At 35.9% G+C, this 25,845-nt stretch overlaps 1 protein-coding gene across 1 annotated transcript in view; it reads left to right on the top strand.

Moving 5' to 3' along the window:
• Positions 1-25,845, top strand: part of PRTG (protogenin) — a 124,844-nt gene that overhangs the window by 58,121 nt on the left and 40,878 nt on the right. Inside the window, exons 4-11 of the mRNA XM_064365723.1 lie at positions 340-473; positions 2,802-2,939; positions 3,205-3,363; positions 3,978-4,137; positions 5,349-5,596; positions 7,672-7,836; positions 9,719-10,024; positions 10,753-10,941. Of these exons, the coding sequence (XP_064221793.1) occupies positions 340-473; positions 2,802-2,939; positions 3,205-3,363; positions 3,978-4,137; positions 5,349-5,596; positions 7,672-7,836; positions 9,719-10,024; positions 10,753-10,941 (1,499 nt within the window). The remainder of the gene's footprint in view (positions 1-339; positions 474-2,801; positions 2,940-3,204; positions 3,364-3,977; positions 4,138-5,348; positions 5,597-7,671; positions 7,837-9,718; positions 10,025-10,752; positions 10,942-25,845) is intronic.

Here is a 25,845-nt window from a genome sequence, read left to right as displayed (position 1 = left end):
CCAGCACTTTGGGAGGCCAAGATGGGCAGATCACCCGAGGTTAGGAGTTCGAGACCACCCTGGCCAACATGGTGAAACCCCGTCTCTACTAAAAATACAAAAAATTAGCCAGGTGTGGTGGTGCATGCCTATAATCCCAGCTACTTGGTAGGCTGAGGTAAGAGAATCGCTTGAACCCGAGAGATAGAGGTTGCAGTGAATAAAGATTATGCCATCGCACTCCAGCCTGGGTAACAAGAGCGAAACTCCGTCTCAAAAATAAATAAATAAATAAATAAATAAATAAAGTTATGTATAAAATCTACTACAAAAAGTTTAGTTATCTTTCTCTCATAACAGGATAACTACCCTACCAACAGGAGTATTGCAGATCTATGATGTCGGCCAGATGGATTCTGGAAATTATCGCTGTGTTGCTGCCACCGTAGCTCACCGACGTAAAAGTATGGAGGCCTCGCTAACTGTGATTCCAGGTACCATGCAGAGTGGCTTTTTCCATTTTTATGACATTGTATTGGTGCAGTTATTACTTTTTCTCCTCTGCTGTAATATTACGTGTACCGTAAAGTAGAATTTCATTTAAATTATTATCTATTTGGAAAATGGTCATTTTCACTTTCTAAGCAACTCCTCTTTTATAGGCTAATTTTCTATGTCATATCAACATCTTTAAGAAATATTCAATCTTAAAGATTAACAAATATTCAGTCTTGGCTGGGCATGGTGGCTCATGCCTGTAATCCCAGTGCTTTGGGAGGCTGAGGTGGGCAGATCACCTGAGGTCAGGCATTTGAGACCAACCTGACAAACATGGAGAAACCCCAACTCTACTAAAAATACAAAATTGGCCAGATGTGGTGGTGCATGCCTATAATCCCAACTACTCGGGAGGCTGAGGCAGGGGAATTGCTTGAACCTGAGAGGCAGAGGTTGTGGTGAGCTGAGATCACACCATTGTACTCCAGCCTGGGCAACAAGAGTGAAACTCCATCTCAAAAATATATATTCAATCTTTGATATTCTAGTCAACACCAAAATTCACCGATGCTCTGGTCCCTTATTGAAAATGGCATGGTATTTTTATTCATCTATGCACACCCTCCTGTATACTTTAAATCATCTGTACATTACTTACAATACCTAATAATGTAAATTCTGTATAAATCATTGTATTTTAAAATTTCTTTTATTTTTATTTTTTATTTTAAATATTTTTAACCTGCAGTTGGTTGAATTTACAGATATGCAAGCTACAGATACTGAGGGCTGGCTATATTTCACTTTTATTTTTAAAAGGGTAAAATATAGAAAGCACAAAAAGGAGAATAACAATCATCCATTTCTACCAGAATTGTCTAATGTGGAAAAAGATATATTTGTTTCCAGTCTTACAGTCTTTTGCTTGTTGTTTAAAGAAATACCATTATTTGCATTTGTAAAAATGATATATGCCTTTTATAAAAAGTAATGTTTATAGAATAAAAAATATGAAACTTTTATATTAAACAACTTTTAAAAACACAAAAATAAAAGTTAAAAAATATCCCAGTCTCAATGCAGAAATTATCATTGTAAATATTAAGTGAACACAATTTTATATGTTTTGCCATACATTAATATAGGCAGAAGGGAAACTAGAGAGATGAATATAAAGAAATAGATATTTCATTAAAATGAAATAGATGCTAGTTTTTATTTTAAAGGTTAAGGTTATTTAAATGTAGTAAGAGAAAACCTGTACTGAAAACATTGTTGAACTTAACATAAAAGTTTATTCTTCACAGGAGATATTGCTTTCTAACAGATCCTTTAAGGCTGAAAAAAAAAAAGAAATTTTGAAAAACACGAAGAGGCTGAAGTTATGTATTTAATGCTATGCTTTAATTTTAGGTAAATTAAATAAATTTTAGATAATTTAATTATATAAATGAGTGCTTGAACCTCAATGAAAAGTAATGATAAGGAAACAACCTAAATGTTCATCAACTGATGGATGGATAAATAAAATGAGTTAATCTATATAATGATATATATTGCTCAATAAAACGGAATGAAGTATTTATACATGTAACAACAGGGGTGAACCTTGAAAACATTATGCTAAGTGAAAAGAAGCCAGTCACAAAAGACCACATAATGTGTGGCTCTGTCGATATGAAATATTTAGAATAGGCAAATTCAGAGAGACTGAAAGTAGATTAGTGGTTACTAGGCTGTGGAGAGAGGAAGAGATTGGGAGTGACATGGATATGGGATTGTTTTGGGGAGTGATAAAAATGTTCTGAAATTAATTGTGGTAATAATTGTACAACTCTGAAAACTCTAAAAACCACTGAATTATATACTTCAAATGGGTGAATTATATGGTATGTGAGTTACATCACAATAAAGTTGTTTTAAAAAAAGAAAAGTGGGCTCAGTGTGGTGGCTTAGGCCTGTAATCCCAGCACTTTGGGAGGCCGGGGCGGGTGGATCACTTGAGGTCAGGAGTTTGAAACCAGGCTGTCCAACATGGCGAAACCCCGTCTCAACTAAAAATACGAAATTAGCCAGGCATGGTGGTACATGCCTGTAATCCCAGCTACTTGGGAGGCTGAGGCAGGAGAATCACTTAAACCTGGGAGGCGGAGGTTATAGTGAGCCAAGATCTTGCCACTGCACTGCAGCCTGGGCAACAAGAGCAAAACTACATCTCAAAAAAAAAAAAAAAAAGGTAAATGACAAAAATAAATGTCTTACTAATTTCACTTATTATATTTTATTTATAATTATTTTTATATTCTGTCTTTTCCTCCCCAAAGCTAAGGAGTCTAAATCCTTCCACACACCAACCATTATAGCAGGTCCACAGAACATAACTACATCTCTTCATCAGACTGTAGTTTTGGAATGCATGGCCACAGGAAATCCCAAACCAATCATTTCTTGGAGCCGTCTTGGTAAGTCTTCTCAAGGAAAAAAAAAAAAAAAGCCTTTTCCTTAAATTTTGTTCTTTTTAATGAAATTTATATACAAAAACACAGGTTTGGCTATTGAATGTCTTAACTTTTTTGGCATTTCAGTGTATAGAGAAAAGGTCTTACTATGAAGAATTTTATACTTAATTTTATACTTTTCATGATTGATTGCTTGGATAGTGGTCCTTTGATATAATTTCAGATTATATGTTACACTATTTTAACTGAAGTATTCTCTTTGAAATAGATCACAAATCCATTGATGTCTTTAATACTCGGGTACTTGGAAATAGTAATCTTATGATATCTGATATCAAGCTACAACATGCTGGAGTATATGTTTGTCGGGCCACTACCCCTGGAACACGCAACTTTACAGTTGCTATGGCAACTTTAACTGTATTAGGTATGTCCCTCTCATTCTGCAGTCAAGGAAGTCTTACATTTTAACATTTGCTGTTTTATCTCATTCATAGATTGCTTCTGCCTTTCTTGAGCTTTGTAGCATTGTGAAGATTGATAGGAAGTGCTGTAATCCAATGATGAATTTCAGGAAAAAAATAAGTACTTATGTTAAAATATAACTGTAGAGTCATTCTGAGGTCACCATCCTGTTTATGTGCATACCATTATGTTCCTTCTTATTTAAGCTTCCCTTCTAGCTCCTTCACACTTACCCACATATTCATATACCTATTTGCCAATTTAAGAATTTAATCTGTTGATTGTCTAACTAAATTTGCAAGTGGCTGTATGTTGAGCTTAGTTAAGAAGGATGATAGGTACATATATTTTAAGTGTGTCTATATAGATGCTCTGAATAGGGAAATCATGGAGGAAGTGTACACTGAACAATGAGGAGAAAAGGCACCTGGAGAGTTGTATGGAGATGTAGATAGGATCTCAGCATGTCAGACATCTTCAGTGATGGGACTTGTTTCATTTGCTGTATTCTTCCTTAACTGTTTATATCATTCCCGTTAGAATCACAGAAATATTTTCTTTTTTCTTTAAAAATAGCTCCTCCTTCATTTGTTGAATGGCCAGAAAGTTTAACAAGACCTCGAGCTGGCACTGCTCGATTTGTGTGTCAGGCAGATGGAATCCCCTCTCCCAAGATGTCATGGCTGAAAAATGGAAGAAAGATACATTCAAATGGTAGAATTAAAATGTACAACAGGTAGGCTATGTCACTTTGCTAGCATTTCATATATGATATAATGGCTTTAGTAATTTTTATGTGAAATGGTTATATTAATACCAAATACCTAACTTATCTTGATGGTTATTAACAAAATGAAACTAAACTAAAATAAGATTTATAATATTAGCATGTCATACATGTGCTGTGCTAGATACTCATGGATATTTTATATACATGGCTCATGAAAGTGGTAGATGATAATAAAATGGATGTTAGACAGTTCCCCAACCTCCAGGGTTCTAGTCCTGTTAAGCCACTAGTTATCACAAGAAAGCAATATTAGCTCTTTGGAGTCTTAGTTCCTTCTTCATAAAATAAGGAAATTAGAAGAAATAATTCCCTAATGATTTCTCCGCAGTTAATGATTTTAAGAATTCATTTTTATTAGCATAAATACAAATTATTGTAACATTCTCATTTATGTTGAACAAAACTTAAAAATTTTTGTTGAACTGAATTTTATGTACACATTATAATAGTCTATAAATTAGTTGCTGTTCAAGTAATACAAATTCTTAATAAGAGCCAAATTAAAAAATAAGTTGTTATCTAAAGCAAAAGACATTTGAATATCACAAATTCTATTGCAGCCTCGAAAAATAAATGAATGATTTTAAGTAATTAGTGTAGACTGTTTTTCACTAGGACAGATTACATAGTTTTTTTCTTCTCAGTAAGTTTTATTATCTAAAATGAGACTATAAGCCAGGCATAATGGCTCTTGCCCGTAATCCCAGTGCTTTGGGAGGCCAAGGTGGGAGCCCAGGAGTTTGAGACCAACCTGGGCAACATAGTGAGACCCTGTCTCTACAGAATATTACAAAAAATTAAAAAATTACACACGCCTAGAGTCCCAGCTACTCAGGAGGATGAGGTAAGAGGCCAAGAGGATTATTCGAGCCTAGGAGTTTGAGGCTGCAGTGAACTGTGATTGTGACACTACACTTCAGCCTGGTTACAGAGTGAGACCCTGTCTCTTTAAAACAACATCAACAGCCAAAACGACAAAAACAAAAACCCACCAAAAAAACCCTCAGGGTTCCACAGAGTTGCTACAGGGTTCTACAAATGCTTGATTTTAATTTTAATTTTAAAATAAAATGAGAGTATATTTAGCAATAGCCAAACTTTATTTTTCATTCATTCTTAGAATTTTTCATGGAAATAATTTTTTTTTCTTTCCTCAGCAAATTGGTAATTAACCAGATTATTCCTGAAGATGATGGTATTTATCAGTGCATGGCTGAGAATAGCCAAGGATCTATTTTGTCTAGAGCCAGACTGATTGTAGTGATGTCAGAAGACAGACCCAGTGCTCCCTATAATGTACATGCTGAAACCATGTCAAGCTCAGCCATCCTTTTAGCTTGGGAGAGGCCACTTTATAATTCAGACAAAGTCATCGCCTATTCTGTACACTACATGAAAGCAGAAGGTAAGCAATTTGAGGAGTGCTCATTTTTAAGTAATCCTTGTTATCAAGGATTTGTTTTCAGTATGAATAATGCCTTACATAATTCATCTGTGGCAGTTATCTTCTTTAATAAAATAATCTATCACCTATGTATCTATTGTTTTCTAAATTTCATGTTGTTGTGTACTTTGTATATGTAAGTATAGTTTAAGATTTTTCTGTTTAGAAACAATTACTAGCTAATACAAAGCATCACTGCCTGCTTAGAAATTACAAAGTAGTGTACTTATGAATTTCATTCCAGACAAGGTATAAATTCCTTAACTGAGACTTAACATACCAATTTAAGTATGCAGTTACTTTATAATAGTGGTGTGACTGTTAATAAACTATGTACACTACAGCATATTATTTTTAAGGGAGAAAGTAAACATCAAATTCCCCATGTTTTTGATTTTGTATGTTTTGGATGTTTTCTGAAATCATATAGAACCCTCTGAAAATTGCACAGGACATTCTTTACTACTATCTCATTATGTAAAAGTAGAAATCAAACGTGTCTTAAAATTTTTTTTCAGAATTATTGGTTCTATTTTTGGGATTTAAAAGAATTCCTTGTATTTTACTTTTAGCAAATATCTTAAAGGGAAAAGAGAAACTATTTATAAATCCTAGAAATTTCTCTGGTGATTTTTCACAGAAACCATGGTAGAGGCTTAGAAATTTCAGTTCTATACTTAAACAGCCTGGCTTTTATGGAATACACGTTAAAAACAAATTCAAACACCTAAGGATGGGGACATAATAAAATTATCCATAGAAACAGGTGGTTTGTTGTTGCTGCTGCTATTTGTTTTTTGTACTTTGAAGTAGTGTTTTGAAAAGGAATATTTTGAATGTAAATCAGGGGTCATGGAAGCAAGAAGAATGAAAGTCTGATAACTGAGCATGCTGGAGTATGTTAATTCCCTTTTTAGTGATTTATGAAGGTAAAAGGAATGCTGGTTTTGGTGGGGACCACTCTTGTTCCCTATTATGGTTGTTTCATTAGAGCCTCCACATGCAGCTCAGTGGTCTATTCAGGAATGAACAAGGCTTTTTAATTCAAACTCAAGGACCTTGTTTGGTAGGTCAGAAATCGTACTATGCAGCTCCTAATTAACAAGCCATTAGCCGGTCTGTTGTGAAATGCCTGTAATCTTGTCTAATTAAAATGCTATCAAGTTAATTCAGAAATGTGGGAAAACTTAACACTGGAATTTGCCTTCTGTTTTGTTTATAAATCCAGTGTGGGGAGAAGGGACTCCTGTCTTTAGAGAGATTTGATTAAGTTGACATGCGTTTACTGTGAATTGTTAGCAAAGCACAGTGGCTGCCAATGCTCTTGTTCCACTTTACAGGTTTGCTCTGTAGGAATTAAATCCTACAAAGACAAATCCTCTTCTATACCTTGCCATGCATATTTGATTAAGAATTGCTGAGATTTTTTTTCTCTTAAAAAAAGAACTCACTGTGGGACAAAGCATTTTGAGGCTCATTCTGTGACTCCCAGTTTTTTTTTTTTTTTGCCTTCACTATAAATAAAAGAACAACTTATGTCAGTCCAATTTAATAGAATCTCTAGGGGCAAAATGAGATCTTAGGCAGGACAACTTTTGGTTTGTTTTGTTTTTATAAAGCGTGGAGCCATTGCATTCCCTACTGTCTCTCCATTTATGTTTAAAAGAAAAAAAAGCCCATGAGCAAGTAAAGTTTATGCACTGTTATGAATTACAGTGTTCTGTTGTATTAAGCTCTGATATGTTACTACTGTACATTGTCTGCTTTGAGTTTTGACTAGATGGTAAATGAAGTTTTTAGAGAAGGTGAATTTTTTTCAGTTTGATTTATTCAGGAAAAATATCCTCTAGTAATTTGTAGCAAAATACGGTTACTTTTAGAAAATAAAGACCTTCCTTTTCACGTTTTGTGAAGGGGTACAGAAGATAACAGATTGAGATTAGACCCAATGACCACTGTTTCACAGTGTAGGAAAATGGTCTTGTGAATTTTATTTTGAATATTTGTCATTTTAAAACATGGGTTTTTAAATTTAGGTTTAAATAATGAAGAGTATCAAGTAGTCCTTGGAAATGACACAACTCATTATATTATTGATGACTTAGAGCCTGCCAGCAATTATACTTTCTACATTGTGGCATATATGCCATTGGGAGCCAGCCAGATGTCTGACCATGTGACACAGAATACTCTAGAGGATGGTAAGAAAACATGATTCTAGATCATTTTAGTATGAACATTCATATGTTTTGTCAATTTCAATGAATAAATGTGTTTTAAAGAAAATAACCTCTTTTTGGTTAAAAAACAGGTATGTTAAATTTGCCATTTAAAATCCTCTTGCTTTTTGCCAATAACATGATAAGGATAAAGAGCACTTTCATAATACAAAATTTAATAATAAAATTCTTATATTCTCATTGTATTTCTTCAAGGATTCCTAGTTTAAATTGTAAATTTGTTGCAAAGAACAAAATGTGAGTTTTTCTAGACATGAATAACTGTAATGACCATTACATATTGAGTGTATGTGGTGACTGAGGGTCAGAGGTATTGGACTTCTGAAACCTGGAGTTTATGTAATTTATCACCTATCAAAAAATTCTTAGCACTTAGTACCTGTTGATTAAATACAGTATGCCTATACTCCTCAAGGGGGGAAATATTACTTGTTTAGTTTGTTTCCTAACCATGGGTTGAAAATTGAATTGTGATTCTTTTGGGGGAGGCCAGATGTTCATATTATTCTTATAATGGTGGAAAGATTCATCCATTAAGATAGCCCTAGATAACTGATTCTCCTCCTCTGACTCTTCATATCATATTGTAAAAGAAAGGATTTCTCTTTCCAGAGTCTCTAGAAGACCTTTTTTAGTACCCTTCAGTGTGAAAGGGAATTATTTAATATATGCTTAATCATACTGTTCTCCCTTAGCAAATGTTTTATCATCCTCAAGCAATGATCTGCTCTTAGTTTTTAAAATGTTTTTATATAAATAATCCCCAAATCTCCTTTTTTGTTCATTTGGTCCCAGATCTCCTATTTTATCTTTATAATGCCATTTACTTAGGTGTTTATAAAATCAAAGCTAGACTAAATGAAAAAATGTTCACTGATCTGGATATGGAATTCCAAATTTTAGTTTTCATTTAAGAGCCTGTTCCACTTTAGAGTGAGCTACAGTATATATGACATCTCTAGTTAACTCATTAAAATTAACAACCTCTGTTATGCACATCTAAGGTGAAAAGCAGGCTGATAAAGATAAGAGGGTTTTTTTGTTTGTTTGTTTGTATTTTTTGATATATAAGATCTCTTCTCCCTCTATATCCTTAAAGAAAGTGAGTCTCAGCGTAGCAGGGAAAGACTGTAAAAGGACCTATTATTATTATCCTCATTTTGTGTCTTAAGAAACCTAGATACAGAGAAGTTAATTTGGCCAAGATCACATAGTTGTATGTGGTAGAACAAGGATTCAAACACAGAGAAGCTAACTCTAGAATCCAAGTCTTAACTCTTAGTATTAGACTGCCTATCACTGTATTTGACTTATTTTCCTGAAATGCCAGTTTTATTAAAATTTTTGGAGGAAAAACTGTTTTCATATTAAACACCATATGTTGTAATTAAGAATACAAAATTCACATTAATTTTTAAGATGCAACTCTTACACTTCAAAAATATTATTTGCTTGGTTATATAATTCTGGAATCCTAGGCTTCCCCACCATTGTGTAGTTCACTCTTCCTTGTTTCAAAGCCCCTTTAGTGGAATTATTTGAGAAGTAGTCTCATATTTTGTATGAATATCAAGTATTGTCCTTTTCATTCCAAACAACAACAAAGCAATCACAACCACAGTGAAGTGTATCTTACATTCTTTGTTCCATGCACTTAGCCCTCCCTCATTTTTTTTTTCTTCTGTTTTCTGGTTTGCACTCTGTTTCACTGAAAACCTCTGCTAGGGCTGCAAGTATCTTTTCTTTATTACATGTTGCTAATTAAAAGAATTCAGTTACTGGTGTGCTAAGTGACAATTCAGTTCTAAATATTTATAAACAACCTGTTTTCTTCTATGACTAGTTCCCCTCAGACCTCCTGAAATTAGTTTGACAAGTCGAAGTCCCACTGATATTCTCATCTCCTGGCTGCCAATCCCAGCCAAATATCGGCGGGGCCAAGTGGTTCTGTATCGCTTGTCTTTCCGCCTAAGTACTGAGAATTCCATCCAAGTTCTGGAGCTCCCAGGGACCACGCATGAGTACCTTTTGGAAGGCCTGAAACCTGACAGTGTCTACCTGGTTCGGATTACTGCTGCCACCAGAGTGGGGTTGGGAGAGTCATCAGTATGGACTTCACATAAGACACCTAAAGCTACAAGTGTGAAAGGTGAATTTCTGAAGACTGTTGAGAAAGGATATACAGTATTTTTACTCTTGAATCAAGTTTTCTTCTCTAAGTTATATTTTTAAATTTTGTTTTACAGATAAAAATATTCCATAGGTGATAGACTTAATTGAAAAATTAAACTTTTTATTAAGTAGTCGCTCTTGCATAGTTTATTTGTGTGTAAACTTTTTAGTTGCACTATTAGTTTGCTTAGCACATCCCTCATGGACACATCAGTCCAAATCAAACTGATTTCCAAAGTAAGATATTAGTAGAGGCCTAATTAATATTATCGCCATATATTTTGAAAATCCTTAGTTCAGTAGGAAGACTATAGGACTGTGAATCTAGACCCTTCTGTTTTACTAATGTGAAATGTAACATTTCTGGTTTGCTTGTTAATTAATTGACTGACAATAGTATCTGTTCTCTATATCACAGAGGAGTATTGGATGGCCAAAATTAGAAAATACTAATTGCCTCTTTGAAAAAAACTTAAATATCCAGATACTATTTATGTATCTTGGTCTTTTTAAGGTAGTATATATTTTACATTTTGATCTCAAAGTTTAATATTATTGTGAAATTTGGAAAGCTAGGTTAAAGTATAATTATTGGATTGAACTTTTTGGTAACCGTTTGCTTAAAACTGAAAGAACTACCCTATTCTGTGTCTTTATGTGGATGATTGGTTGTTTATACATACATTTTCTGGTGAATTTTACTAGCCCCTAAGTCTCCAGAGTTGCATTTGGAGCCTCTGAACTGTACCACCATTTCTGTAACGTGGCAGCAAGATGTGGAGGACACGGCCGCCATTCTGGGCTACAAGCTGTACTACAAGGAAGAAGGGCAGCAGGAGAATGGGCCCATTTTCTTGGATACCAGGAACCTACTCTATACTCTCAGTGGTTTAGGTGAGTGAGTTTATACTGTGGTTTTCCCTTTTTCCTTCCTCTCTGACCAACTGGGAAAAAAGTTACTGGCTATAAGACGGGAGAACTGACTTAATGGTACAAAGAAAATAATTGATTTTACTATATCAGTGTGCATATACTACTGCTGAAGCCAATGATTGGTCTTTGACTTACCATTGTGAGTCCAGTGGAAAATATCAGGTAGCCATTGTTATCTTTCTCTCTTTGTCCAGGTCTGCAAATCTGCTTTTCTTTGTGGAGTTCACTTCTGGTAGATTACAATCCTGATCAATTATTGTGAGTGTGTGGTGGATGTAGAATAGGAATTAGAAGAGGGATATCACCAAATAATACTCAGTGGTTAAGTTTAACTTAAAATTTGCCTGAGAGTTCTATATAATTGCTACATAATTATGAATTAGGTCTAAAATAATGTCCTTATATATGACCCATGTAACCGTGAATATTTATGTAACTCTAACCCAGGAACACTGGAGAAAAAGCACTTAACTTTGTGTTTGAGTTCATCAGTGTTCTGAAAGACACTGTTTTATTCCCTAGTCTTCCTATCTTTGTGGAGTGAATTTCATGATATAAACATGTTTAGTAGAAAGTAATGCATATCTAAAATGAAGGCATGGGCTGAGCGTGGTGGCTCATACCTATAATCCCAGCACTTTGGGAGGCCAATGTGGGTGGATCTCTTGAGATTGGGAGTTCACGACCAGCCTGGCCAACATGGTGAAATCCTGTTGCTATTTTTAAAAAATACAAAAATTAGCTGAGCATGATGGTAGGTGCCTGTAATCCCAGCTACTTGGGGGACTGAAGCAGGAGAATAGCTGGAATTCGGGAGGCAGAGGTTGTATTGAGCCAGAATAGCACCGCTACATTCCAGCCTGGGCAACAGAGCAAGACTCTGTCTTAAAAAAAAAAAAAGAGAAGAATACATGGATAGAAACTGATATAAACTCATCAAGGTATATAAAGTGTACACTTAGCTGTTTGTTGCTCATGAGTAGATTTTTTTTCCTGTAAGTACAAAGTAGTTCCTTTAAATATGATGACCAGCCTGCTAAATACCTACTGAGTTGTTATACCATCTGCACATATTAGGATTTTACAAAGCACTCTGGCTTTTCCTTTCACGGACTGCCGTGTGAAGGTGAAGCGGGAGGTAAGAGGCACAGCAGTCCAACTGTGGGCTTCTCCATGTCCTTCCCTGGTCTCACAGTAGCACAGGCTGTGAGAGCAGCATTAGATTTGAGTCTCTACACAGTAAAAAGCAATGATGGGAGTCTGTTTTGAGATGCAGGGACACTGAACTTCATCTTGTGGTTCTCTGCATAGTTTTCCAGACGGTGTTTTGCTTATAATCTTGTTATGTTGGTTTTTAATTTAATCTGCATTCGGTTAAATAAGTTTCACTGTTGATCTCTGTCACATAGGTTTTTTTTTTTTGAGATGGAGTTTCACTCTTGTTGCCGAGGCTGGAGGGCAGTGGCGCAATCTCAGCTCACTGCAACCTCCACCTCCTGGGTTCAAACAATTCTCCTGCCTCAGCCTCCTGAGTAGCTGAAATTACAGGCATGGGCCACCATGTCCAGCTAATTTTGTATTTTTAGTAGAGACAGGGTTTCTCCATGTTGGTCAGGCTGGCCCTGAACTCCTAACCTCAGGTGATCTGCCCACCTCTGCCTTCCAAAGTGTTGGGAATACAGGCATGAGCCACCGTGCCTGGCCTGTCACGTAGTATTATAAATGATAAGAATAAATTACATATCTTCCAGGTTGACCTTCCTTAAGCCCTTGATACTGAGATGACATTAGCCCAACCGACGGCCACTGGAGCCAGCAACATTTACTCCTAGTCATGGCTTCTTAGTATTCGGTCCTTTTCCCTGCATATTACTAATTCGAGAAAATTTTGCTTAGTTATTATGTAAGAAACGTGATTCGGGACAATTGTTACTGAAGAATCATAGATCAAGCTTAGTACTTCTAATTTCCTCATTGTTAAAGAAAATATGAATATACAGAAGATACAAAAAATACATTCTTAGTATGCTCTACTTATACATTACAGGGAGCTTGTTCTAAATAGGTGACTAATTTATTAGAACAAAAATACTCGGGTTGTGAAAAATTTAGAGAGACATTTTATTAAAACTTTGGCCAATAAAAGCAGTTCTTCAAAATTTTCTACAGATACATACATACATACATACATACATACATACATACACACACACTCACGCATATGTCTATAAGACCCATTGATCTTTATTGAACTTTTTAAATCATCTCTGAACTATAGTCAACTTTTTTTTTTTCCTCCCAAGATGGAGTCTCACTGTGTCGCCCAGGCTGGAGTGCAGTGGTGTGATCTCGGCTCACTGCAACCTCTGCCTTCCAGGTTCAAGTGATTCTCTCGCCTCACCCTCCCAAGTAGCTAGGACTACAGACACACACCACCATGTCCAGCTAATTTTTTGTACTTTAAGTAGAGATGGGATTTCACCGTGTTAGCCAGAATGGTCTCAGTCTCCTGAGCTTGTGATTCTCTCACCTCTGCCTCCCAAAGTGTTGGGATTACAGGCATGAGCCACTGCACCTGGGCTATAGTCAACTTTTGAAACCATAAACCTTTATTTTCTCTTATGTTTTAAAAATATATCATATATTACTGCCCTTGTTTTTATGTTATAACATCCACTGTGTATGCTATTTGAGGTAACTCCATTTAAAATTACTTCTAATGCATAAACTGGGAAATTATTTTGTGGATATACTATGTCTATTAAAATAGGTGCATGTTTTCTGACTGTGGAATTAGATTGAGTGTTTGGACTGGTTGCAGTTCAGGATAGCAGAAACCGCTTGCGGCTGTAGAGACTTTCTTGTTAGACAGCAGGTTCCACACCTCTGAAGCTGCTGAGTCACGGCTCGAATGGCTGGCGAGCAGAGATGCAGTTGTGTGGATTCAAGCATTGTGCAGCTGTTGACTGGATCGCCTTTAGGTGCCTTTTAATCTTGAGACCCCTATGGTCTAGTCTTCCTTTCCTAGAAAGTCAGTGTTGGGGCCTTGCCAAACTTACAGCAGTCAAATATGTTTAACTCACTAAGCAGGTAAGTCTTAGCAGCTATCTTTTCCTTCTTACTTTTGATTATTGGGAGGGGAGTATGTTCTGTTAACTGGACAACTGACCATCTGTGACCATTTTTAGTGAGAGCATCTGGCAGTAGCTGCCTGTTTAACAGAATGATGTGTCTAGAGGGCAGTAGGTTAAGGGAATCCTATCTGTGTCTTGCATGGTGAATAGTTGCTTTCACTGAGCTTTTGCACATTAAAGATACTCTAACTGGAAGTAGATTTGCTAAGTAGGCTTGGAAATGAAATTTAAATGCATCTGTTTGCTGATTAAATGTCAATTTGAGTAACAAACTAGTGTCTCAAAATTTCGTTTTCATACTAATCCCCTTTCTGAAGCTTTTATACACATCTTTTTGTTTTCACTTCTGCTAATTAAGTTTTCAGTTTAAAAAGTATGTTATTGTGACATATTCTCCTTGGTAATATACACAGTTCTTTGTTTCTAGAAGAGAGAAAAAGATGAATGAACTTACATATTTCAATTCATTTAACAAGCATTTTCAAATATTTTTCTGAGACATTGTAGTACTACATAAAAAGATGTAACAGATGTAACCTCTGCTTAAAACAAGAATTATTAAACCAAAAGACATCTAATTGATTTCTTCCAATATCTGCACAAATTTCTGATGAATTAAATTTAATTATACTTAGTAATGAAAGTTATTTTAGAACTTTTTACTCTAAAACCTCAAAGTTCAGTTTCCGAGATGTAGAGTTTTGTGTTTTTTTAAGTAGCTGAAAACGTTATTGTGTCTTTCACAGTATAATATAAATTTTAGTAGAGTGATGGAAATATTTTGATGTTAGCTTCTTTGATTTTAATGACTTTAAAATATAGCTTGATTTTAGTTAGAACTGGTTTGCTTTGGGCTGTGACTGGAAAAAATCATTAGACTTGTGATTTAATACATTTGTGTGATTTGTTCTAAGTGGTAGTTTGAGACTTTATTTCTTTGTGGTAATAAATTTCAGTTAGATTTTGTTCCCCAAGGCACTTTCAGTGTTTAACTCAGTTGTAAGTAGGATTTTTAAATACTTGTTATATTCATCACACAATAAACTGAAGCAAAATTAGTAACATCCTTGTGTTCCTTGATAATTTATTAAAATAATTTGTTCCTCTTTTTTCATGTTTATTTCAGAAATTGGCTTTAAATTCTGAAGTTAGTTTATAATTACAAAGGAACTGTTTTCACAGGCTGTCAAAAACTGTTCTGAATTATTAAATCTTTATATGAAAGAATGAAAATGGGGAGATTTTTAGATAGTACTGTTTGTTAGTTTAACATTTGGGACACTGATGTTAGATCACCTTTAGCTTTATTTTGCCAAACATCTTGAGCTTGTTTATTTAATTTTACAGTAAGCCTGATTAGTGTGAGCAAGAGATTTCACATCAATAATAAATGAATAATTAAATAATAAACTATACACTGCAGTGTTTTATTTCATTAATTTAATTTAATTAATTAATTTATTTATTTGAGATGTAATCTCACTGTCACCCAGCCTGGAGTGCAGTGCTGCCATCTCGGCTCACTGCAACCTCCGCCTCCCAGGCTCAGGCAGTCTTCCTGCCTCAGCCGGGTCCTGAGTGGCTGGGACCACAGGCGTGTGCCACCACACCTGGCTAATTTTTGGTATTTTTGGTAGAGATGGGGTTTCATTCTGTTGCTCAGGCTGGTCTTGAACTCCTGGGCTCAAGCCATCTACCTTTCTCAGCCTCCCAAAGTCCTGGGATTATAGGTGTGAGCCACCAAGCCCAGCCTGATTCGTTCTTAGAAACAGTCACAAAATAAACTCATTTAACTGAAGTCAGTAAACTTCTTTAAAGGAATACTTTTGGAAACTACCTGCCTTGTAGGCTAAAAAACTGACAAAAGTGTGAGTACAAATTAAAACAAAGAGAACATTTATAAACTATTGTGTTTCATTTTCTTCACTATTAAATATGTTTAAGTTACCCTTTCATTTGTTGTGTTTAATATATTAAGACGCCAAAATATGTTGAAACTTCAGCAGAATTTTTTCTTAATTTGCCAATAGATCAGAAATTTTTGAATATCACATTCTCTGTAGTACCTAAAATTGCCAAATATGATTGATACTCAACTCAAATTTTAGAACTTAATACTTGAAAAATTTAGAAACCACTACTTCAAAAGAAATGAAGCATTTACTTCTAAAAAAAAATCCTGCTACTAAAAAAATACTATTAAGATAGTTGAAAAAAAAATTTCATTTGCCAATTGCAACTACTTCTATTTAAAAATAAAATGTTGGTCAGGTGCCATGGCTTACACCTGTAATTCCAGCACTTTGGGATGCTGAGGCGAGCGGATCACAAGGTTAAGAGACCAAGAGCATCCTGGCCAACATGGTAAAACCATGTCTCTACAAAAAAATACAAAAATTAGCTGGGCATGGTGGTGTGTGCCTGTAGTCCCAGTTACTTGGGAGGCTGAGGCAGTAGAATCACTTGAGCCCAGGAGGCGGAGGTTGCACCACTGTACCCCAGCCTGGCGACAGAGTGAGACTCCATCTGAAAAAAACAAAAAAACCATAGATAATAAAATGTTTACAGATTGATAAAACTGTAAGAGGTATATAAGAATTATAGGGCATTATCTTTTTTTTTTTTCTTAATTTATTTGTATTAGATGAAAGGTCACTTGCAATTGTAAAATACTTTGGGTATTCTCTTGGTGAATTAGAGATATATAATCTCCTCTTTACATTTGGAAAAATATTTCCCAGATTTTAAGTCTCGACTCTTCTGGGAAACCTCTTATGACCAAATGGTGTCAGTCATCCCATGGTACATCATTTACAGTGTTCTATTATAGAAATTACATGGCACTGACAGTTACAAATATCAGTTAAATAAGTTTCTTGTCTGCTGCCTGGATTTGATTTCAAATTTCACAACTTATTAACAAATTAAATTCTAACTGTTCACCTAATCTTTTATGTAGGGATAATGGTAGTGACTTTCGAATGTTAGGGAGATTAAATGAAATAATGCATGTAAAAGTTAGCATAGTGCCTGGGAAAATTGCATTATGAATCCTCAACAAATGTTAGTTGTTGCTGTTGTTAAAATTGTTCTCCTAGGGTAGAGCCTGTACTTAAAAATTGCATCTGTATGTTTTAAAAATATTTTTTCAAGTAATTGATCATGATCACTAGACTTGAAAGCTAATGCTTCTTGAGCTTTAAAATGTGTATTGATTACCCACAGATCTTGATAAAACACAAATTCTAATATTCAGTAGGTTTGGTTGGAGCCTGAAATTTTTGCATTTCTGCCCACTTTGAGAAGCAGAGATTTAGAACAGGAGTAGGCAAACTTTTTCTGTAATGGGACAGATCATAAATATTTTAGGCTTTGTGGGTGTTATGGACTCAATGTTTGTGTCTTTCCAAAATTTAAATGTTAAAGCCTTCACCCTAAAGTGACTCTGTTTGGAGGTAGAGCCTGTGAAAAGATGATGAAGGTTAAATGAGGTCATAAGAGTGAGGTCCTAATCCAGTAAGGCTGAAAGGCTGATACCCTTATAAGAAGAGGAAGGGATGCTGGAGCACTTCTCTACCATGTGAGGATGTAGCAAAAGTGCAATCATCTGTGAGCCAGGAAGAAAGCCCTCACCAGATATCAAATCCTGCCAGATTTGGTGTTGGAGTTCCCAGCCTCTAGAACTGTGAGAAAACAAATTTCTGTTGTTTAAACTACTCACTTAGTCTGTGGTATTTTGTTATGACATCATGAGCAAGACTGATACAGTGGGCCATATAGTCTCTTTCAGAAGTATTCAACTCTGTAGCACAGAAGCAGCCTTGGAAAATACATAAATGTATGCCTGTGGTTATGCTCCAATAAAACTTCATTCATGGACACTGAATTATGAATTTCATATAATTTTGACATGTCACAAAATAGTATTCTTTAAAAATTTTTTTCAGGCTGAGTACAGTGAAATATAATCTCATGTCTATAATCCTAGCACTCTGGGAGACAGATGTGGGTCAATCACTTGAAGTCAGGAGTTTGAGACCAGCCTGGCCAACATGGCGAATCCATGTCCCTACTAAAAATACCAAAATTAGCCAGGTGTGGTGGTGCGTGACTGTAATTCCAGCTACTCAGGAGGCTGAAGCAGGAGAATTGCTTCAACCTGGGAGCCAGAGTTTGCAGTGAACCAAGATTGCCCCACTGCACTCCAGCCTGGGTGACACAGCAAGACTGTTTCCAAAAAAACAAAAAGGAAAAAAAAAATTTGAAACCACCTAAAAATTTAAAAAACCCATTTTTAACTGACAGGCTATATCAAGGGCACCAGGCCACATTACTAAAATTTGGAAGTTCTAGATTTAGACTGTATGTAGTTATTGCTTCTTAAAGTACAGTCCCAGGACCAGCAGCATAATCTGGGACTTGATTGAAATGTTGAATTTCAGGGTTTCCCTCCACCTAGTGTTTTAACACATAAGGGTAAGGAACTTGGACATTTGGTTTATGCCTTTCTTCTTAAGCCAGTTCTAAAACTATGTTAAAGTAATTTAATTTACCTATTCTTTTATGTGAGTTCGCTCTCAGGAGGCATCCAGTCACAAATCTAACAGCATGTTCTGTTCCTTGAGAAAGCCTAATTATTCTCGATTTGGGGCATCTCATTTTAGGCAACTGTGATTTTACTAAATTAATTGGGTTTTGTATTTTTAGATGAACAAGAAAATAAATATAGCCATGAATTCCATAAATTCATAACATAAACTGTTACTTGAAAGCCAGGAGTGTTTAGTAGTCATTCAAAAAGAGAGTATTTTCTAATCCATTCAGTTACTGTCATTGAGCTTCTCAATGTGCTGCTTTTTTTTCACGCAGAGGCTTGTTCTGTTGCCCAGGTTGGAGTTCAGTGGCGCTATCTCTGCCTCAGAGGGTGCAACCTTCATCTCACGAGGTTCAAAGGATTCTTGTTCCTCAGCCTCCCAAGTAGCTGGGGTTGGAGGCGCCTTCCACCACACCCTGTTAATTTTTTATATTTTTAGTAGAGATACTATTTTACCAAATTGCCCAGGCTGGTCTTGAACTCCTGTGCTCAGGCAATATGCCCACCTCAGCCTCACAAAGTGCTAAGATCACAGGTGTGAGCCACCACATCCGGCCTTAATGTGCTCTTAATACTACTATACTGTTTATAAAGCCCTCCATAGCACTGTGTGAGTACAGTGTTTTATGGAACTCAGTAGATCTGAGATAAAGAAGCTCCTGTGCGTTCTTGGTGCTTCTCTTGCTAGGTGACTTGTGACATAGTAGCTCCTGGGTCTTGAAAATCAGAGGATTAACTAAATTTAGAAATTTCTGATAACAAGCTACAGTTACCACTAAATTAATTGCAAAATTGAAACCATCCTCCCAACATACAATTTTAACTTCTGTGATACCTCACCTAACTCCTCATGAAGACATTGCTAGGAGATAGTGTCAGTTAGAAATGCAAAATTTCTGCCAGGTATGGTGGCTCATACCTGTAATCCCAGCATTTTGAGAGGCTGGGGCAGGAGAATTGACTAAATCAAGGAGTTTAAGACCAGCCTAGGCGATGGTGAGATTCCATCTCTACAAAAAATTCGCTGAGTGTGGTGGCACGTGCCTATGATCCCAGCTACACAGGAGGCTGAGGTGGAAGAATCACTTGAGTCCAGGAGGTCAAGGTAGCAGTGAGCCATTTGCACCACTGCACTCCAGCAAAGGTGAGGTAGGGCCTGTGAGACTGTCTCAAAAAAAAAAAAAAAAGCAATGTTTCTAAATTTAGGTTAGAACTTTACATATATATATATATATATATATAACTACTTAGTTTAATAACATAAAATTGTTATCTATACCAATTTAATTGCCACATAAATTTCATATTAAAATTTATTCATCTTAAGTATTATGGATTGTAGCCTATTTTCTATTATTTTGAAAATTAAAAAATTTGTGTATGTTTATTGAATGCACACACTCTGCACCAGGCACTGTATTGGGCACAAAGAATATGAATATAAGATGGCCTGCCTGCCTCCAAAGTATTTAAGTTTAGCATGTAGGACTTATGAGTGTTCATAGGAAAATATGCTAGTAGATGCAATTGAGGTGTAGGCCAAGTGTTCTGGAAGCAAAAAGGATAAATGACTAATCGTACTGCATGGTGAAGACTAGTTTGCCAGATTAAAAAAAAGGATGAAAGCTATTTAGTCAGAGGAGCTTAAAATGTATGAAAACAAAAAGATTCATAAGGTAGCCTCATTGAGTTGCTATAGCTAAAACATGGGTTGCTTAAGAAATAACTGTGAAGACTAAAGTCATAGAGTTAAATGGGGCCTGTGTTTTAAAAGGCCCTGTGTATCCTGATAAATGATTTGTCTTTATCTTACAACATAAACAATGCAGAGTCAGCAGAAGTTTTCAAGTGGGAAGGCGACATGGCTTGTTTTAGAAAGATAACTAGTAGTGATATTGCAGACGATAGATTTAGGGAGGGCAGTGAGTGTGGGGCCAGGGAGGGGGCTGCTGAAGACAAGAAATCATTCTGATGGTTATTGAAAAAATCTAAGATGATGAGAGCGTAAACTGAGATCATAGTTCATTGGGGGAGAAGGCAAATGTAAAGTTGTTTCAGGCTTAGAACGAGTAGGACTTAACTGATTACATGTGGATCTGATTGGAGATCTTGGGATACAGCATTACAGTTGAAGGGTTTATGAAAAGATGCTCAACATTAACCATAAGGGACATGCAAATTTAAAAATTTCAACTACAATAAAATACCACTACCTACCTATTAGAATGACTAAAAATTTTTAAAACACTAAAACTGTCAATAAATAAATGTGTGCGTGGTTACAGAACACTTGAAACTCATGCATCATTTTAAGACTGTAAAATGGTAAAGCTACTCTGAAAACAGTTTAGTGCTTTTTTATAAGGTTAAAAATGCTCTTACCACATGACCCAGCAATCCCATCCTGTGTTTATCCTAGAAAAATAAAAATTTAGCTTCACACGAAAAACTGTATACAAATGTACAGCTCTGTTCACCATTGCCAAAACCTGAAAAAAACCTAAATATCCTTCAACAGATGAACAGATAAGCAAACTGCAGTATACCTGTACAATTGGAATACTCCTCAGCAGTAAAAAGCATCGAACTATATTGCTACTTGCAGCAATTCATGGATGAATCTCAGTGTCATTATGCTGTGTGAAAGAGGCTGGTCTTAAAGGGTTACATTCTGTATGACTTCATTCATATGACACTCTTGAAAACTGAAGAACGGGGCAGGCACAGTGGCTCACACCTGTAATCGCAGCACTTTGGGAAGCTGAGGCAGTTGGATCACCTGAGGTCAGGAATTCGAGACCAGCCTGGCCAACGTGAAGAAACCTCATCTCTACTAAAAATACAGAAATTGGCTGTGTGTGGTAGCAGGCACCTATAATCCCAGCTGCTTGGGAGGCTGAGGCAGGAGAATCACTTGACTCCAGGAGACAGAGGTTGCAGTGAGCCAAGATTGCACCATTGCACTCCAGCCTGGGCAACAAGAGCGAAACTTCGTCCCCCAAAAAAACAAAAGGGAAAACTATATAGACGGAAAACAGACCAGTGATTGCCAGGATTAGAGATGGGGGCAAGACTTGACTATGTGAAGGCAGCACTGGGAGCTTCTGGGTGTAATGGACTTGTTCTTATTCTGGTTGTGGTGGTGGTTGCACAAATCTGTACATGTGTTAAATAGGACCATACAACAAAGAAAGTTCATTTCAGTATATGTAAATTTTTTAATTAAATCAGAAGACTGAGGGTTTTGAAATCAGATGCTCAGGGTTTGATACCAGCTCTCCAGACCACTAGGAGTGTGATCTTGTTAAGTCATGTGACCTCCATGAACCTCAGTTTCCCCTAAACATTTATATTGCTCTGGATTAAATGTGGAACTCGCAGGACAGTGGATTGGCACATAGTAAGTGCTAGGTAACTGTTATCTGTTTGTAAATATGAGTAAGGAGAGGAAGAAATTAGAATGATGCTCAGGTGTTCTAAGGGATGGTACTTTTATTGGAGTAGGGCTTTCAGAAGTAAGAGCAGGATTGGGGAAGTAGTAGATACTGAGTTCACTTTTTAATCATGTTCGGTTGGAAAGGCTGGTGTCCCATTGGAGATATCTGTAGCAGCTTAATATATGGGTTTCAGAACTGAGATGGTGAATCATTGTTATGCAGTTGGAAGTTAAGGCTGTGCACTCTGCCCTAAGGGACTAGCGTTTCTCTGGTTTAGCTACTTTGAAAGAAATTGGCAAAGACTTTAGCAGAAGAAACTAGTCAGCATAATTATAAAACAAAGGAAGTAGGCCGGGGGCTGTGGCTCACGCCTGTAATCCTAGCACTTTGGGAGGCAGAGGTGGGCGGATCACCTGAGGTCAGGAGTTCAAGACCAGCCTGGCCATCATGGTGAAACCCCATCTTTAAAAAAATTAAATAAAATAAAAAATAAAATAAAATAAAATAAAATAAAAAATAATAAAGGAAGTTAGATCACTTTTAAGAAAGAGAGGCACATCCAGCAAATCTCATTGCAATTTCTCTTACTGTGTGAAAGTTGAAACTTTCTCATTTTCTAAGATATATCTTTCAGTGGAGTCCCTTTTGAGAAAACCATCTTCAAAGACTTTCAGAAGCTGAAATTTTTCAGTATAGATAAGGTCATATTTATATGTGTTCTTAATTGGGTACAATTCTAAATATCTATCAGTTGCTCTTTCTTGCCACAAAAGATGGAGGAATTTTTAATAAGAAAGAAGCAAAGGAGATCAGGCTGCCATATTATGGGAGAAATATAGATGACATTCCAAGTGGAATCTCCTAGCAAGTTACAGAAGATATTTTGCTTTCTTAAATATTTGAAAACCTTTTTTAAACTTTTTTGGTAATCTAGTTCAGTGCAGAAGCACAAACTATCATGGTTTGTATTTCTGCCTCTTAAATTCGGAGGATTGCCAACAACATTAAGATGACAGTGCTGCCTGAGAGAAGAAATACCTTTTACTTGCGTGCTGTATGTAGTACTGTCTCGGAGTTGTATTAATGCCACCCTATGTGATGTTGTAGATCATTTTATTTCATACCTAAATCATTTTGGAGAAAGAAGAAAGCAGTATATGCCTATATTTCTTAAACATTTTTTTAACCATCTTTAAGAAGTAAAGTTCAACTTTCCAAAAAATTTCAAACACAAAAAAATAATTAGGAAAATAATTTTGATGTTTTGTTCCTGGACCTTTATATCCTTAGCCTTGAGTAGTCTTCACCTTTCAAAATGCTCTAAAACATGAAGAACTCTGTGAAAAACATCTCTCTTGTTATTGAGGTAAAAAATGTGAACAAAATGATACACAGCTACTCTTTTTTTTTTTTTTTTTTTTTTTTTTTTTTGTATTAAGCAAGGTTTCTTTTTCTCCCAAGAATGAAACTGATGCATTTGCCTAAATGGTCATCACTTTTGTAGGTTTGAAGTTGTTTTACTGCTTTAGCAGCTGTGTGGCAAGTTTTCTAGCAGACAATAGTGGTGGGGAGGGGGGGCTCAGTTGCATCTGGTTTCTCTTTGTAGATTGAAAAGTTGATATTTAGTGGTTTTCTTGAGAAAGCAGTTCATGTTGAGAAGAGTAACTTTTTTTTAGTACTTAAATTAGCTTACTGTGATTCATATGCATGTGTTTTGTCTTCTTGCTTAAAAAAGAAAAGAAAAGAAAGAAAATCGTCTACCCTGAAACTACATAGCACAGATAACCCTTTGACCTTTGCCACTGGGTAAAGATTTACAGTACTTGTGGAGCCTCACTCCACATGCCTGACTGAAAAGAACCCTAAATAAAGTAAGGCCCCTGTGGAGATGGAGAAAATAAGCAGGATATGAGGAAGTTCCATTATTTCATGTGGCTGTGTGACTGTTATTGTTGTTTTTAATCAGTCTGTAAGGTGAAATACCAATTGTGATGCATTTCCAGTTTAGGGGGTCTGATGTCAGGTTTGCGCTCTGATATTGGAAGAGTTGGAGTCAAGGATACCCTGGGCATAGTGTCTTCTTTTGTCTCTTTTGCACTCAGTGAATATCCCCTCCTGCTGGCTCCCTCAAATTAAATTCCCATTTGAAATATCTGGATAGTTGTTTGTTTGTTTGTTTTAGGAAAAGCAAGACAATAAAAATCTTTTTTTTTTTAAGAAATGAACATGATCAAAAGATGAATCCCCCTATCACTTCATATGTTAAGAAATTTTTTCTTCAGATTTAAAATATAAAAAACACATGAGAACAAAACTAATTTCCCATTGTCTCCAGAAAAATTTAACTCTGCTCCAAATGGCACATCAAATTGAGACCTTTGGAGAAATTTTTATAATTTACTATTTAATGATACTCAGATTTATTTAATACTTTATTAATAGCTTTCTACTGACTCTTTAAGTATCTCTTTTAAAATAACTCAGTATTTTTATAGCACTTTGTATTTATATCTTGAGGTTTACTTACTAAATTGATTTTACTGCTTTATTTTCTGTTTCCTTTTTATATATACTAATGAAACCTCAAATAAAAGTTTCCTTGGTCTTGGGAAGATGTACCTAGGTATAGACAGTCTGTTGATTGTCTTACAGGCTTAAACTTTCAAGTGGTATTTTTACAAATGACAGAAAAGCTTCAGTAAACTTTTCATTCTCCTATTTTTAAGAGTCTTTAAGCATGGTGAAATGCTTGACGGGAATTGCCAAGAGCATCTCCTTAGAGAAGGAAGAACTCTTGTAGAAAATTAAATCAATACTGTCCATTAATCATACTGCACGTCAGCCCTCAGACCACTCTGGAAGTTTCTGGTGAATGTAAAGAATCTTTAGATGTGCTTGGTCCTTAAAGATCTAACTAAGTTAAACGAGAGAGTTTTTTTTTTTTAAAGAAACCATTAGCACATGAAAGAAACTTCAACATGGATAGAAAAAAAAAAACATCTGCTGCAGAGCAGTAATTAGACTTACGGTTTTGTTTTGTTTTTGGTTTAAACTTTCTTCCTAAAAAAACTTAATGCATATGAAATTTTAAGCCTTGTACTAATTATGCACTCAGTGGACTGGAGGGGAGCTGCAAGACAACTCTTCCTGGAGGAAAATATTTTATCTTACTCTTTAAAAATATTTCTGTATGTTTATTTGGTAACATACATACTCTATTAGGGCAGTCAAACATATTTATGTTATAAATAAATGAAGATATATGAATGCGACTTTGGAAACCACTGTTCTGAAATATTGAATCAGATCTTTTGTTTTGTTTTTGAGGCTCTTTTTTTTTTTTTGGAGTCTCTCTGTCACCCAGGCTGGAGTGCAAAGACGCGATCTTGGCTCACTGCAGTCTCCACCTTCTGGGTTTAAGCAGTTCTCCTGCCTCAGCCTCCCGAGTAGCTGGGACTACAGGTGTGCACCACCATGCCCAGCTAATTTTGTATTTTTAGTAGAAACGGGATTTCACCATGTTACCCAGACTGGTCTCCTGAGATCAGGCAGTCTGCCCTCCTCCGCCTCCCAAAGTGCTAGGATTACAGGCGTGCACCACTGCACCTGGCTTCAATCAGGTGTTTTTAAGTGATTACTCATTAGGAAGCTTTATAGTCTAGAGAAGGAAATAGACATTAATCAAATCACTGCATAATTT

This window comes from Aotus nancymaae, unplaced genomic scaffold (assembly GCF_030222135.1).
Source record: "Aotus nancymaae isolate 86718 unplaced genomic scaffold, 86718_ANA_hifiasm-v0.15.2.pri h1tg000062l, whole genome shotgun sequence".
In the NCBI taxonomy this organism is placed as follows: Eukaryota; Metazoa; Chordata; class Mammalia; order Primates; family Aotidae; genus Aotus; species Aotus nancymaae.
This window is presented reverse-complemented; position numbering and strand designations above follow the sequence as displayed.